Source organism: Lolium perenne, chromosome 6 (assembly GCF_019359855.2).
Source record: "Lolium perenne isolate Kyuss_39 chromosome 6, Kyuss_2.0, whole genome shotgun sequence".
In the NCBI taxonomy this organism is placed as follows: domain Eukaryota; kingdom Viridiplantae; phylum Streptophyta; class Magnoliopsida; order Poales; family Poaceae; genus Lolium; species Lolium perenne.
Window position 1 is genome coordinate 65,321,530 of NC_067249.2, and position 14,385 is coordinate 65,335,914.

Genomic DNA, 14,385 nt, shown 5'->3' on the forward strand with positions numbered 1-14,385 from the left:
GATCATCACACACAAGATACATTGTCTTTACAATATTCAAATGGAATAATTCTTACATAACACAATTTAGAAAAACGATAAATGGAAAAGAAAAGGAAAATTACAACATATAATTCAACTAGCTAAATTAAAAGATCTTCATCTTCTTGATCTTCTTGATCAACAAGTTGATGGAGTAATCCTTGCTCATCCCATTTTGATCCCTGCATAGGTAATAAGAAAAACAAAATAGCAAATTGTGCCAAATGCCAATGCCACTTGGTATGTTAGAAAGAAAGGTAAATAGTCAGGATAAGATCAACCAGCCGAGCTGATCCACAACTCCACAAGTCCCAACAGTGAGCAGTACAAGAAGCTCACAAGGATGAGTGCATGCTCACCAACACACACAGGAGGAGTCACCAAACTAGCACAACACTTGTTGTCGACCAAGGAAGCCACCATTGGCTGATATAAAACCTTTTTAGCCACCAAACCCTAGTGTTCATCGACACAAGCTCCAGCAGGGTAAGAACAGCAAGAACACCACAGTACCAAACCATCCAGTATCTATTCCAGCAAGAACGGATAGTTGTTGAGCAAGAAATGGAGTAGAACCAACACAGACAGCTAGGAGGAGCAGGACAAGCACCAACTCAACAGCCAAAAGCAAAACCTCTACACCAACTCCATCTAGGAGCTGGAGTGAGGTATACATCAAATCATGGGCAAACCAGATGGTTTTGTCTATAATCTTGCATAGGCATGACACACACAAACACACAAGGGTGTAAAACCCTGTTTGATCATCATTTGGTCATATACCAAGTGACTCTGGTGAAAATGGCAAAGCATCCAGAGATGAATCAAACTATTGTCCATGGTTATGCCAACCATTCAAACGATAGCATCTTCCAAATGGAAATAGGAAGGAAACCATCCCAGAAAATTAAACCATAGCTACCAGACTACAGTAGCCCTTTTAAACCATCATAAAAAGGCAGTATAAATGTCTCTACCAATATTTTTCAACATCAAAAGCTACTGGTAATCCAAATGGATCACCCAACAAGCACTTATCCCATCACAGCAAACCAACAAGGTGGGAGATACCAAAATAGCAGCCAGATGCTGCTAAGGCCAACTCAACCAGACCCAAAGCATCCAAACAGCTAGCCAAATATATATATCATCACCCAGAAGGGTTCAAGATGGAGCTAGGGCCCCCAACAGAAGTTGGAATCCCTCTAGCTCAAGTATATACATCATAAGATTCATCACTGCAAGCAGTTCATCTCATTTATCCATTAATTCATGATAAGCTATACAAATAAATGAAGTAAGCAAATAACCAGCAACAGAAACACTTGCTAATGATCCAGTAGATCACTGCAAGCATAAGCACATGCTTTGTTAAGAATTATCAATCACCAGTACATGGTGAAGTGCTACACAAGCACAGTAATAACCATTAGCAAGCACAAATATAATTATAGTGAGAAATCATCAAGCAACTGATGATCATATGATCATCAGAGCTTGCTAGAGCTTGCTAGAACCAACCAGAGCATCAGTGACTAGTTACTGAATTATCACAGACAAGGCATAACTGAATACACAATAACTTAATATACAACTTTATAATTGTATCCGGAAGCACATCATCCAAAATGGATGAATTTGTGCCACTAAACAATCCAACAAGCTATAGAAATAGATAGAGCCTCACAGTAATGAACACATGCACAACTGACGCTTGTACTTGCAAGTACTGCAAGCTACAGTAGGTCAGAGATGCACACAAGGATGGCACACACATGCATTTGAACCACAACAACAAAAAGAACCAACCAAGCAAGTAATTGAGCAGCCAATAGCATGACCAGAGGCACAGTAGGAACCACAATAACAGTTCATGGCATCCAGAGCATATAGCAAGCAGCAGCATAGCAGTAAGAGCATGGCATGAACAACATAGCAACAACCAGTAGTGCAGCAGTAGGTCAAGCACTAGAGCAAGCACAGCAGTAACAACAAGCATGGCATAGGAGCAATAGGGCATGGCCAGCACCTCAAAGAGGAAGGTAGGGCCATTGACTAGAGCTAGAAGAAGAAGAGGAGGAGAGAGAAGAGCGGAGCAGGAGACACCTAACTGGAGCAGAAGCACCACGGGTGCCACCGTGGTGGCACGGCGACATAGCCTGGCCACAACAATGCCAAGCCACGGCCAAGCAAAGGATCCGCCGGGCACTGGAGCTCTAGCGAGGCGCACGACAACCCCATGGCGTCCCTGAACGCCAGCGTACAATGAATCTCCGCGCGCACCGCGCAAACCCTAGGCGCAGTAGGGTTGGGGGCGAGCGGAGGAGGTCGCTACTTCCAGATCGACGCGGACCAGTTGGTGCACCGTCGAGAGGCGAAGCAGATGCGACCAACCACGTCGCCAGAGACCGCCGGAGATGGCTGATACATCTCCGACGTATCGATAATTTCTTGTGTTCCATGCCACATTATTGATGATATCTACATGTTTTATGCACACTTTATGTCATATTCGTGCATTTTCTGGAACTAACCTATTAACAAGATGCCGAAGTGCCAGTTGCTGTTTTCTGTTGTTTTTTATTTCAGAAATCCTAGTAACGAAATATTCTCGGAATCGGACGAAATCAACGCCCAGGTTCCTATTTTGCCCGGAAGCATCCAGAACACACGAGAACCGCCAGAGAGGGGGCACAGGCCCACCAAACCCTAGGCCGGCGCGGCCAAGGGGGGCCCGCGCCCCCCTATAGTGTCGGTGCCCCTTCGACCTCCTGACGCCGCCTCTTCGCCTATATAAAGCCCCTGGACCTAAAACCTCGAGACGGAAAAGCCACGGTACGAGAAACCTTCCAGAGCCGCCGCCATCGCTAAGCCAAGATCTGGGGGACAGGAGTCTCTGTTCCGGCATGCCGCCGGGACGGGGAAGTGCCCCCGGAAGGCTTCTCCATCGACACCGCTGCCATCTCCACCGCCATCTTCATCACCGCTGCTGTCTCCCATGAGGAGGGAGTAGTTCTCCATCGAGGCTCGGGGCTGTACCGGTAGCTATGTGGTTCATCTCTCTCCTATGTACTTCAATACAATAATCTCATGAGCTGCCTTACATGATTGAGATTCATATGATGATGCTTGTAATCTAGATGTCGTTATGCTAGTCAAGTGAATTTTACTTATGTGATCTCCGGAGACTCCTTGTCCCACGTGTGTAAAGGTGACAGTGTGTGCACCGTGTGGGTCTCTTAGGCTATATTTCACAGAATACTTATTCACTGTTATGAATGGCATAGTGAAGTGCTTATTTATATCTCTTTATGATTGCAATGTGTTTTGTATCACAATTTATCTATGTGCTACTCTAGTGATGTTATTAAAGTAGTTTTATTCCTCCTGCACGGTGTAATGGTGACAGTGTGTGCATCCGTGTTAGTACTTGGCGTAGGCTATGATTGTGATCTCTTGTAGATTGCGAAGTTAACTATTGCTATGATAGTATTGATGTGATCTATGCCTCCTTTCTTAGCATGAAGGTGACAGTGTGCATGCTACGTTAGTACTTGTGTCGTCGTGGTGAACGAGCAGATGCCATAGGATGGCTTAGATTGGGGCCGAATGGACGCAAGAGGATTCGGGGGAGGGTTTGCGATCAGGTGGGAAGAGATTCCGGATGGTTTCCTCAAGAACTTGGCCAAGGCCAGAGGTTGAAGAAGAAAGACACAAGGAAGAACTCCCTCTAGATCGCCATGTTCATAGATTCACACAAGTTGCAGGCTCTGCCTTCCTACATACACGCGTACATACTTGCCCGTGAAGATGGGCTGCCCCCTCTCCTTATATAGGGGAGAGGGTGGCTTACACTGCAAGAAACCCTAATGGCATCTTTGACTGGACAAACTACTTTACAGAGTTACTGTACAAAGCTACTTTAACCGGCTACTGTACAAAGCTACTTTAATCATAGATGACACCGGGGCCTTCTTTTATCATAGAAGCTGGCGTCCCCCGGCTTCTTTCTCCGTCTCCTCTCTCTTTGGCGCCAGGGCTCTGAATAAAGTTACTTGGCTTAGCTCATCCTTGTCTTCTTGCTCTGAAGAGAATCTTTGACCAGTCCTGCCGACAGGCTCTCCTTTCCGGTATCTTTTATACCGGGTTCCGGCATACCCCTTTGGGGATACCGGCTTAGCCTTGCTCTCCCGGATTCCTACTAGGCTTCCGGCAAGAACATTAAACCGGTATCTCGATGGCTCAAACCATCCGGTTTGGCATGCCTTTGGCATACCGGGGTTATCCCCAACATTAGTCCCCGAAGCTGGTATAGCCTGGAGGATTCTATCCTACAGACCATGCCAGGTTTTCATCTTTCTAAGATACCGGTTTAGTCACTCATCTCTTGAGCTTAGTTCCGGCACCTTTACCCTTGTTCCTTTTCTTCTCTTTGCAAGGCTCGTTCCGGCATCTCTTTTTTCCGGCACCACGTGTCTTTGCTCCTTCCTCGGCGAAGTCGAGAATATATCGGGCCCCGCGCTGTCGATGACATGCGCATCAGAATCGACGCGCCGGTGTCCGCCGTCACATCGTTTCTACTCCCGCCCACGCATTTCATGCACCGCAGCGGATCCCACTACCTCTTCGGGATCCCGCGTGCGCCTCCGTGTGGCCTCCGTTTTCGCGCGTGTATCCCTCCGCCACGTGGCGGCCCAAGGCGCGAACCGCCGCGGGCCGCGAGGCGAACCGCCGCGGCCCAGCGGTTCGCTGCCCACTTTCTCTCTCTTATATAAGCACAACTGCCCGTTCCCCTTCATCTTCTTCGCATTCTCCTCCTTCGCGCACGTAGCTCCACGCCTCGCGCCTCCGCTGCTCTCCGTCCGCCGTCGCCCGTTCAAGCTCCGGCGCCCGGCGAACTTACGCCGCCCCTCCGCCGAACTTCGCCGTGCGGAGTTCTTTGGCAGCACCTTCCTCGCGTCCGCCGCATTTGTGCTTCTTCGCGAGCTTTTCCGCTTCGCCATCGACGGAGCTCGCCGGCGACCGCAGAGCCGCTCCACCGCCAGCAAACACTCCCCTCAGCGTCCGCGCCGCTCAAGGTTGGTATCAATTTCGCTTTACTCGCCGTTCGCTTGCTTTCCAGATCTTGAGCCTTTGGTGTTCTTATTTGCTCCTTTTCTTTGGTTTTCTTCTTACTCGTAGATCTTCACACGGGGTTGAAGTTTGGGATTCCTGTTTCTCCGCCCATCCTTGCGATGTCTGACGAGGGATCTTCCTCTGCATCCTCTTCTTCTCTTTCTCTCAAGCGCCGTAGACCTTCTCCCGGTGAATCTACGGCCTCAGATCCAATGGAAACCGATTCCGGCAACCAGCAGGAATCCGGTGACCCCCAAGAGTCCGGCGGCCACCTAGAATCCGGTAGCTTTAGCCAAGCTTCCGGTAGTCAAGAGGCCAGTGGCTCTGGTCAAGCCTCTAGCAGCTCCAGCCAATCTTCCGGCGAGGAGCCTTCCCCAACCACCCGCGGAGCCTGGATGGGCTCCTACGTTACTGAGTTTGAGATCGATTGGCTGTACCGGTCTCGGAGGATTCCGGAAGGAGTTGCCTGCCGGATTCGGATAACGAGATCGAACCGGATCCGGAAGACGACGAGCATGTTGTTTTTCTCGCTCACTTTGAGCGCGGCTTCGGCCTTCCTGCCTCTACTTTTTTCCGGGATTTCCTGGATTTCTACGATCTCCAACCTCACCACCTTCCTAGCAACGCCCTTTTCTATCTTTCTTGTTATGCCACCTTCATGGAGGCTTACATCGGCATTCGTCCCACTCGTGAGACGTTTGCCCGTTTCTTCAACCTGCGGATCAACTCCGTCCAGGGCAAGGAGATCCCCAAGCCCAAGCCGCCCGTGCAGTGCGGCTCCTGCATCGTCGGCTCCCGCCAAGGGAGCACTTTTCTTAAGCTTTCCGGCCTCGAGTCTTGCCGCACCTGGCAAGGAACTTTCTTTTACGTGAAGAACACCGGCCGCGCTGATCGCATCAATCTTCCTCCATATCAAGCGGGGCCCCCCAGTAGAACCAACTGGAGCTACAACCCAAGGACGGAACACGCCGAAACCAACCGGGTAGTGCGTTGCTTGGCCTCTGTGTAGAAGGAGACCAACATCTGTTCTGCCGATGTCATCCGGACTTTCATATCGCGCCGGGTGCTTCCTCTGAAGCGCCGCGCACATAGGATGAGCGAGATGTATGGCCCAGGCGATCCTACCAAGATCACAGGCCGCGCTCTCAGCAAGAAAGACGTTGTTCTCAAGGCCAAGCAGATTTGTCAAACTGCTATGCCTTTTGCGTGGGAATGGGGCCTCCTTCCCCTCAGTTTCTCTAACCGTCCGACCCAAGAAGTAAGAGATTGCGCAATTTGGGGTTGTCTTTGCCGGTAAGTTTCTGCTTTTGCTAACCATCTTTTTTACCTTGTTTCAGGCCAGGGACCGCTTCCCCTCTATCCAGGCAGAGCCGCGAGGATCTCTCCGGAAGCGTGCCTTTGACTCCTTCGACCCGGATCCCTACATCTTTTGGAAGGATCTGAAGATGGGGAAGACTCCGGCTGCGCGCCTTGGCCGGGACCCGCCGGAGCCTACCGGAAATCCGGAGGAGCTGGTTGTGCTCGAGGTATTTTCTTTTCCGGCTTCTTATACTTTGCCATTATCGCTTTCTTGCGAATTGCTTCTTAGCCATATCCAACTCACAGATCCACGAGCGCGTGCCGCCCCTGCGCGCCGAGGCCGGCACTGAGTTTGTGGACAAACTCATGGCCCAGGGCCAGAAGAACAAGCAGCCGGCATCTACTGCCGGCTCCAGCCATGCTCCTCCCTCCAAGCGCTTCCGGACGGAGCCCGTGGGGGAGAAAGAAGTGGGCGTGCGCCGCTACGGGCGCAAAGCGATGCCAACCGCTTCCGGGTAATTTCATTTTCCGGCTTGCCTCCTTTTTTGCTAAGTTCTTTTTCCGGTTGCTTCTTCTCAACCACTTGTCTTTTTTCATTTTCTCAGCCCCGCTCTCAAGCTTGGCCCAAGGCCATCGGGCTCTGAGGGATCCGCAAGGACCTCAACCCCTCCTCCTCGTTCAAGCCCGGCACCATCTGGTGCCGGCAACACCTCTGCCTCCCTTTCGGGGGGCACAACAAATTCGGGGCGTGCGGCCCCTTCACTGTCAGATCACCGCACGGAGGAGGATCTTTCCTTCCTCCCGGAACACCAAGACACCGGCGCCAGCAACACCGGCGCCGGAGAAGAAGAAGCTGCCGGGCGGGCGGAGCCTTTTGCTCCTCCCGTCCTCGAAAGACAACTTCCGCGCCGGAATCTTCCGCGCCGGAAGGCTCCAAGACGGGTGACGCTCCTAGCGCTCCCCCTTCTCCACGCACCATCCTCATGCCTCCGCCTGAGGCTCCTCGCGCCCAGCCCTCCAAGGCCGCTCCTGGCGCGCCGCCGGCTAAGACTTCCGGGGCCTCTTCTACCGCGCCGCCGCCCAAGCCCTCCAAGCTCATCAAGGGAAGGCGACGGCCTCCGGCGCCCCTTCGGGCGGCCAGCAGCCCTTGGTGCTGCACGTCTCCAAGGCTGCCAAAAGCGCCGGCATGAAGGCCACCGGCCTCCTCGGCCGCATTACGGAGTTCCAGCGCCAAGGCCGGGACACAGGGCACCTCTGCCGTATGCCCAAAAGTGGAACGCCGCGGACATCACTCCGGCGACCCGCGGCATGGGCAAGGATCGGCTGCCGGCACTGACCCTGTCGGGGATCGGTGTTACGAGGAGCACTTCATGCGGCTCCGGGCTGCCGTAAAAGAGCTTGACAGCGCGTGGTACGATTCCACGAACAATCTGACGGTATGTTCTATTAACTTTCAACCTTTGCCGGTTTCTTTGTTTCCGGTTCTGCTTTATCTTTTCCTTAGTTTCATGCCGGTTTCTCTCTTGTCTATCTTCCCAGTCCCCGAGTTTTGTGGTGAGAGCGCAGCTCTTAGCGCAAAACTTAACTTAAGTTTTTAGCGTGAAACCGGCCTTGCGATCCCGAGTTTCGGGTTAAACATCTTCTCCTTAACACATAATTTACCTTAGAAACGCGCAAAACCGGCACTGCCCGATCCCGAGTTTCGGGTTAAGAACTTTGTTCTTAGCGCAAAACTTATCTTAAAAACGCGCAAAACCGGCACTGCCGATCCCGAGTTTCGGGTTAAGAACTTTGTTCTTAGCGCAAAACTTATCTTAAAAACGCGCAAAACCGGCACTGCCCGATCCCGAGTTTCGGGTTAAGAACCTTGTTCTTAGCGCAAAACTTTATCTTAAAAATGCGCAAAACCGGCACTGCTACCCCCGAGTTTCGGGTTAAGAACTTTGTTCTTAGCGCAAAACTTAACTCATTTTTTCTTTTTCTTGAACAGGTCACCGCTGACACCCGGAAGGCCCTCTTCGAGGAGCTTTTATGGGAGCACCGGGAGCTCGCTGAGGCACACGACAAGTGCCAAGGTGAGTTTTTTATTCTACCGGCATCTTTGCTACCGGAAACCTTTTTTCCTTGTGACACTTACAATTTCTGTTCAATGGTGATCCCGGAAGCTTCCATCGATGCTCTCAAGGAGCAGCTCGCCACGGCCCAACGTACTATTTTTTCCTTTCTCCTTTGAACTTGGTTTCTTTTCGGTTTTACTAGTGTAACCTTGCTAGCACTCATTTTTCCGGTTCGTGGGGAGAAGGCTGAGCACAGCCGGCAGCACCTGGAGGAGCGAAACGCCCACAAGACCCGCTACCAGGCGCGCAAGACACAGGGGCTCCAGCCGGGGCTTGACCACGCCAAGGCCCTCAAGGCCGCTGAAGTGACCGCAGCGGCCAAGTTGGACGAGGCTCTGGAGAATGCCTGCAATGCCACTGTGGTGTTGCGGGCAGAGCTGGAGGAGATGACCAAGGCCCGGAAGGGTGCCGAGGAGAAGGCCGCGCGGCTGGAGGAGGGGCACAAGGAGTGCGATCAGCTGATCCTGCAGACCGACACACTTGCCCTCCGTAAGTTGTTTTCTTTTACACTTTGACTACTGCATACGAGCCTTTTTTCCTTCGACCCCATTTTTGTTTCCGCTATCTTTCCGTCCGGTCTCTCTTCTTCCGGATTCTTTTCTCTCCGGTCTCTTTTTCTTCCGGTCTCTTTTTCTTCCGGTCTCTTTTTCTTCCGGACTCTTTTCCTTAAGCTTTTTCTTTCTTTGCACAGGCCTCTTTCCGGACTCGCAGAGGTATGCCGTCAAGAAGGTCGACGCGCAGCGCAAGGACAAAGGCCAAGCGGATCTTACCGTGCCATGGACGCCCAAGGACCATCTGGTCGCGCTTAACGCGCGGGTGTCCCATATGCGCTGCATAGACCGCAATCTTTCGGACATCCCTGATGTAGCTACCCAGCTATACAGGACTTTATGGCCTGGCGAGGAGGTGCCGGACACCTTCTCCCTCATCAACGACCGTCTGAAAGGTGCCGGCAGGAGGATCCGCGAGTGGCAGTGCTCTGCTGCCCGCGCTGGAGCGGACTCCGCCCTCCGCGTCGCCGCTCCCTGGTACCCGGAGCTCAATCTGGACGCCCTTACCGGCGTGCGCGAAGGCGCAGAAACGGATCTGGACCCGATCCTCTCCGCCAAGCGGCAGGATCGCGCGTACCGCATCGCGGAGTATGCCGACATGCGCACCTTCATCCCTCCCCCTCCTGGCGTCACGGATTATCTCGACGAGGAGGAGGGTGAAGCCGAAGAAGAGGTCCTGGGCGATGCTGGTGCCGGCGATGCTCCTCCGGAAGCCCCTGCTGCATGATGATTTCCTTTGAAGTGTTTGCTCATTATATCTGTTGGTCCTGTTGCTTTAAGACAATATCTGTTAAATTCTGCCCCGGAATGCCGGGGCTTATGATGTAAAACTTAAGTTTGCCTGTGGTTGTGCTACAACATTTCCTGCCGGTAAGTTATACCGGTAGCTAAGTACTTATGAGTTTGCCTTAGCATATTTTGCTTTTGGTTCCGCTTTTATCCTGCACTGCAAAGATTTCTCAATTGCTTCCGCATCCAATTTGATGCATACTTGGTTCTTTTGCCTTGGCTCTGCCTGCCTTCTCTGGGCGTTCTTTGGCGTATGAGCACAAGGTTCTTTCACCAAACAAGCATCTTCTTGAATTTAGAAATAACTTTGAAATTTTGCAAAAAACCGGTTTAACCGGGGTTAATTAAATTTTTCAGATTGTTCTTTCCTGCTCTCCCTTTTCGCAGTTCATGTGCTTATCCCCTACCGGTTTATCTTGCTTGCCATGAAGCCGGTTTGCGGACAGCAGCAGAGTCGAAGACTCCGGTAGGATTTAGCACACTACTAAACCGGAAAGAAAAAACATTCAATAAGCAACCGGTAAACTGAAAAAATAGACAAGTTACATGCAACTTAAGTTGGGGTAGTCCCCGAGATTCACTCAAGGTTCCGGCATCTTTTATTCATAGCATATAAGGTACAAAAAGGAACTTCTTACACCACCACTTCAAGAGTAGAAAGGACGCAATGAGCTACGTTCCATGGACGCTTGCTCTCCTCGCCGGACCTGTCCGCCTTTCCTTTCTTCCATTCCTGTGCATCTATCAAGTAGTATGCATCATTGTGAAGCACCTTGCTTATAATGAAGGGACCTTCCCACGGTGGCAAAAGCTTATGCCGGCCTTCGGTCTGCTGCACTGTGCGAAGTACAAGATCTCCTTCCCGGAAAACTCTTGGTTTAACCTTCCGTATATGATAGCGTCTTAGGTTTTCTTGGTAAATGGCTGTTCTTGCCAAAGCCAGCTCTCTTGCTTCTTCTAGCAAGTCCACATCGTTTTCTCTGGCCTCTTTGACCTCTTGCTCAGTATAGAGCTGTACCCTTGGTGAATCATGGATGATATCGGTTGGTATCACCGCTTCTGCTCCATAAACCATGAAGAAGGGAGTGTATCCGGTAGACCGGTTTGGAGTTGTTCTTATACTCCACAGTACTGATGGTAGCTCATCGAGCCAACATCCCGGTGACTTTTCCACCGCATCAATGAGTCTAGGCTTGATACCGGAAAGCACCAAGGCATTCATTCTTTCTACTTGGCCATTGCCTGTGGATGTGCCATCGAGCACAAATCCAACCGGATGTTCTTTTCTTCACAGAACCTTTTGAACTCACCTTGAGCAAAGTTGGTTCCGTTATCGGTGATGATCTTTGTGCGGGTATCCATACCGCAAAATGACATCTTTCAAGAATTTCACAGCTGTATGCCCATCACACTTTGCGATAGGTTTTACTTCCAGCCACTTGGTGAACTTATCCACCATGACCAAGATGTGAGTCATGCTGCTTCTTGCAGTTTTGAATGGTCCAACCATGTCAAGGCACCAAACAGCGAATGGCCATGTTAGCGGTATTGTCTTTAAACCGGATCTTTGGGGTATGGTTTTGCTTGGCGTACCTCTGGCAGCCGTTGCATTTTCTTACCAAATCCTCAGCGTCCTCCAAAGCAGTGGGCCAATAGAACCCATGCCGGAATACTTTTGCTACCAAAGCCCTTGATGAAGCATGATGCCCACATTCTCCTTGGTGAATTTCCTCAAGCATTTCTTTTCCTTCCTCCGGTTCCACACATCTTTGAAGGACACCGGTAACGCTTCTCTTGTATACCTCACTATTGATGAATGTGTAAGCTTTGGACCTTCTTTGTATCCTCCTTGATTCATTTTCGTCAGCCGGCAAGGTGCCGCTGATAAGGAATTCCTTAATAGGTTTAACCCATGATGGTATTTCTCGAACCAAAAACACCGGTGCATCTATCTCCATGCTATCTACCAGCATCGTTTCTTCCGGTATGGGTACAGCAGTCCCCGAGCCTACCGGAGCAGTCCCCGAGCTTGTCGGAGCAGTCCCCGGGTTCCCTTCATCGATATCCATGGGTACTACGTGTGACTCTGGTACAAAAATTGATTCTGATTCCGGGCTCGGCTTGATCGATGGTACTCTTAGGTGAGCCAAAGCTATTCCGGGAGGAATTTCTTGCCTGGATGAGCCCAACTTGGACAAAGCATCCGCGGCTTCATTTTCTGCTCGCGGCACATGGTGAAACTCACATCCTTCGAAGAATCCGGCAATCTTTTGCACGTGAAAGCGGTACGAGGCCATGTTGGCGTCTTTTGCATCCCAATCTCCTGAGCACTGCTGTACCACAAGGTCTGAATCGCCATAGCAAATGATCCGGTGTGCACCGATTTCTTTTGCGACCTTAAGCCCATGGATCAAAGCTTCATATTCAGCGACATTGTTCGATGCCCTGAAATGTACTTGCAAAACATACCGGAGGTGGTCTCCTTTTGGTGAAGTAAGCACCACACCGGCACCTAGACCTTCCTTGAGCTTAGATCCATCAAAGTGCATCTTCCAGTATTCTATCCTCTGATCTGGCGGTTTGTATTGCATCTCCGCCCAATCAACAAGGAAATCAGCCACAGCCTGTGATTTTATGGCATCTCTTCTTTCATATACCGGCACGTACGGTGATATCTGGATCGCCCATTTTGCAATCCGGCCGCTGGCATCTTTGTTGCACATGATGTCGGAAATTGGTGCTTCGCTCACCACCTTCATGGGGTGCTCCTCAAAGTAGTGCTTGAGTTTTGTGGCGGCCATGTACACGCCATAAGTCATTTTCTGGAAGTGAGGGTAGTTTTGTTTTGAGAGGGAGAGCACCTCGCTCAAGTAGTATACCGGCCTCTGGACGGTTTTTTCTTCCTCTTCTCTTTCAACCACAACCACTACACTCACAACCCGGTTTGTTGCTGCTATGTATAACAACATAGGCTCCCTTTCTAGAGGTGAAGCCAGTATGGGTGCTGTGGCTAGCATCGTTTTTAGCTCCTTAAACGCTGCGTGCACTGAGGGGTCCGTGACGAACGTGTCAGATTTCTTCATGAGAGCATAGAGTGGCAGAGCTTTTTCTCCCAACCTGCTTACAAACCGGCTCAGCGATGCCAAGCTTCCGGTAAACTTTTGCACATCTTTTAACTCTCGAGGAATAGCCATTCTTTCTATCGCCCGGATTTTTACCGGATTAACCTCTATGCCCCGGCTTGAAACCAGGAAACCGAGCAGCTTGCCGGCGGGGACACCAAAGGTACATTTTGCCGGATTGAGTTTCATCCGGAACCGCCTTAGGTTATCGAATGTTTGCCGGATGTCATCGATTAAAGTGTTTTTACCTTAGTTTTTATCACGATGTCATCCACATAGACTTGCACATTTTTTCCAATTTGATCAAACAAGCATTTTTGCATACAGCGCTGGTACGTTGCACCAGCGTTGCGCAACCCAAAAGGCATAGTGACATAGCAATAAGCCCCGTGCGGGGTAATGAACGCAGTTTTTATTTGATCTTCCTTTTTTAAGGGAATTTGGTGGAAACCGGAATAGGCATCCAGGAAGGACAACAACTCACACCCAGCAGTTGAATCAATCACTTGATCGATCCGTGGCAAAGGAAAAGGATCTCTTGGGCAAGCCTTGTTCAGGTTGGTGTAGTCGATGCACATGCGCCACACCTTCGGAGCTTTTGCCTCCAGGTTCTCATCTTTCTTCTTTTCAACCATTACCGGATTGGCCAGCCACTCGTGTGCGTGACCTCCACAATGAATCCGGCAACAAGCAGCTTGGTTACTTCTTCTCCTATGATCTTTCTTCTCGTCTTCAGCGAACCGACGCAGTGGTTGCCGCACCGGCTTGGCATCTTTCCGGACGTTTAGAGAGTGCTCAGCCAGCTCCCTCGGAACACCTACCAAATCATCGATTGACCAGGCAAAGATATTCCGATTCTCACGGAGGAAGGCGACGAGCGCGCTTTCCTATGCTTGATCAAGGCCGGCGCCGATACGAACGGTGCGCTGCGGGTAAGCCGGATCCAGCACAATGTTCTTTGTTTCATTGGTTGGCTTGAATGCCGGTGTGCCCATGTTTTCACTCATTGCCGCCAAACTCATTTGTGAGGATTGAGCCAGCGCAACAGCTGTCTGCATTCTTTTCTTTTCCTCCGCGATCACCAGCGATTCTGCTAGGTTTGATCCGGCAGATGCAGTTTCCAGTGAGATCTTATAGTTTCCCACCACAGTCAATGGCCCACGAGGTGCCGGCATCTTCATCTTGAGGTAAGCCGTATGAGTGGTGGCCAGGAAAGCAGCCAACGCCGGTCTCCCCACAATGCATGGTAGGGACTGTCCAGATCCACCACCTCAAACTCCATTTTCCACCCGGCAATTGTCACGTCCTCCAAATGCCACGTCCACCCGAACTTTTCCTATCGGGGCACAGGACAAGCCAGGGACGATCCCA

General features: G+C 50.9%; 1 protein-coding gene across 1 annotated transcript in view; it reads left to right on the plus strand.

The window, feature by feature from the left end:
• The first annotated feature begins 2,039 nt into the window (after positions 1-2,039).
• Positions 2,040-14,385, plus strand: part of LOC139832414 (uncharacterized) — a 56,247-nt gene continuing 43,901 nt past the window's right edge. Inside the window, exons 1-3 of the mRNA XM_071822171.1 lie at positions 2,040-2,063; positions 8,738-9,041; positions 9,244-9,624. Coding sequence (XP_071678272.1) covers positions 2,040-2,063; positions 8,738-9,041; positions 9,244-9,624 — 709 coding nt within the window. The remainder of the gene's footprint in view (positions 2,064-8,737; positions 9,042-9,243; positions 9,625-14,385) is intronic.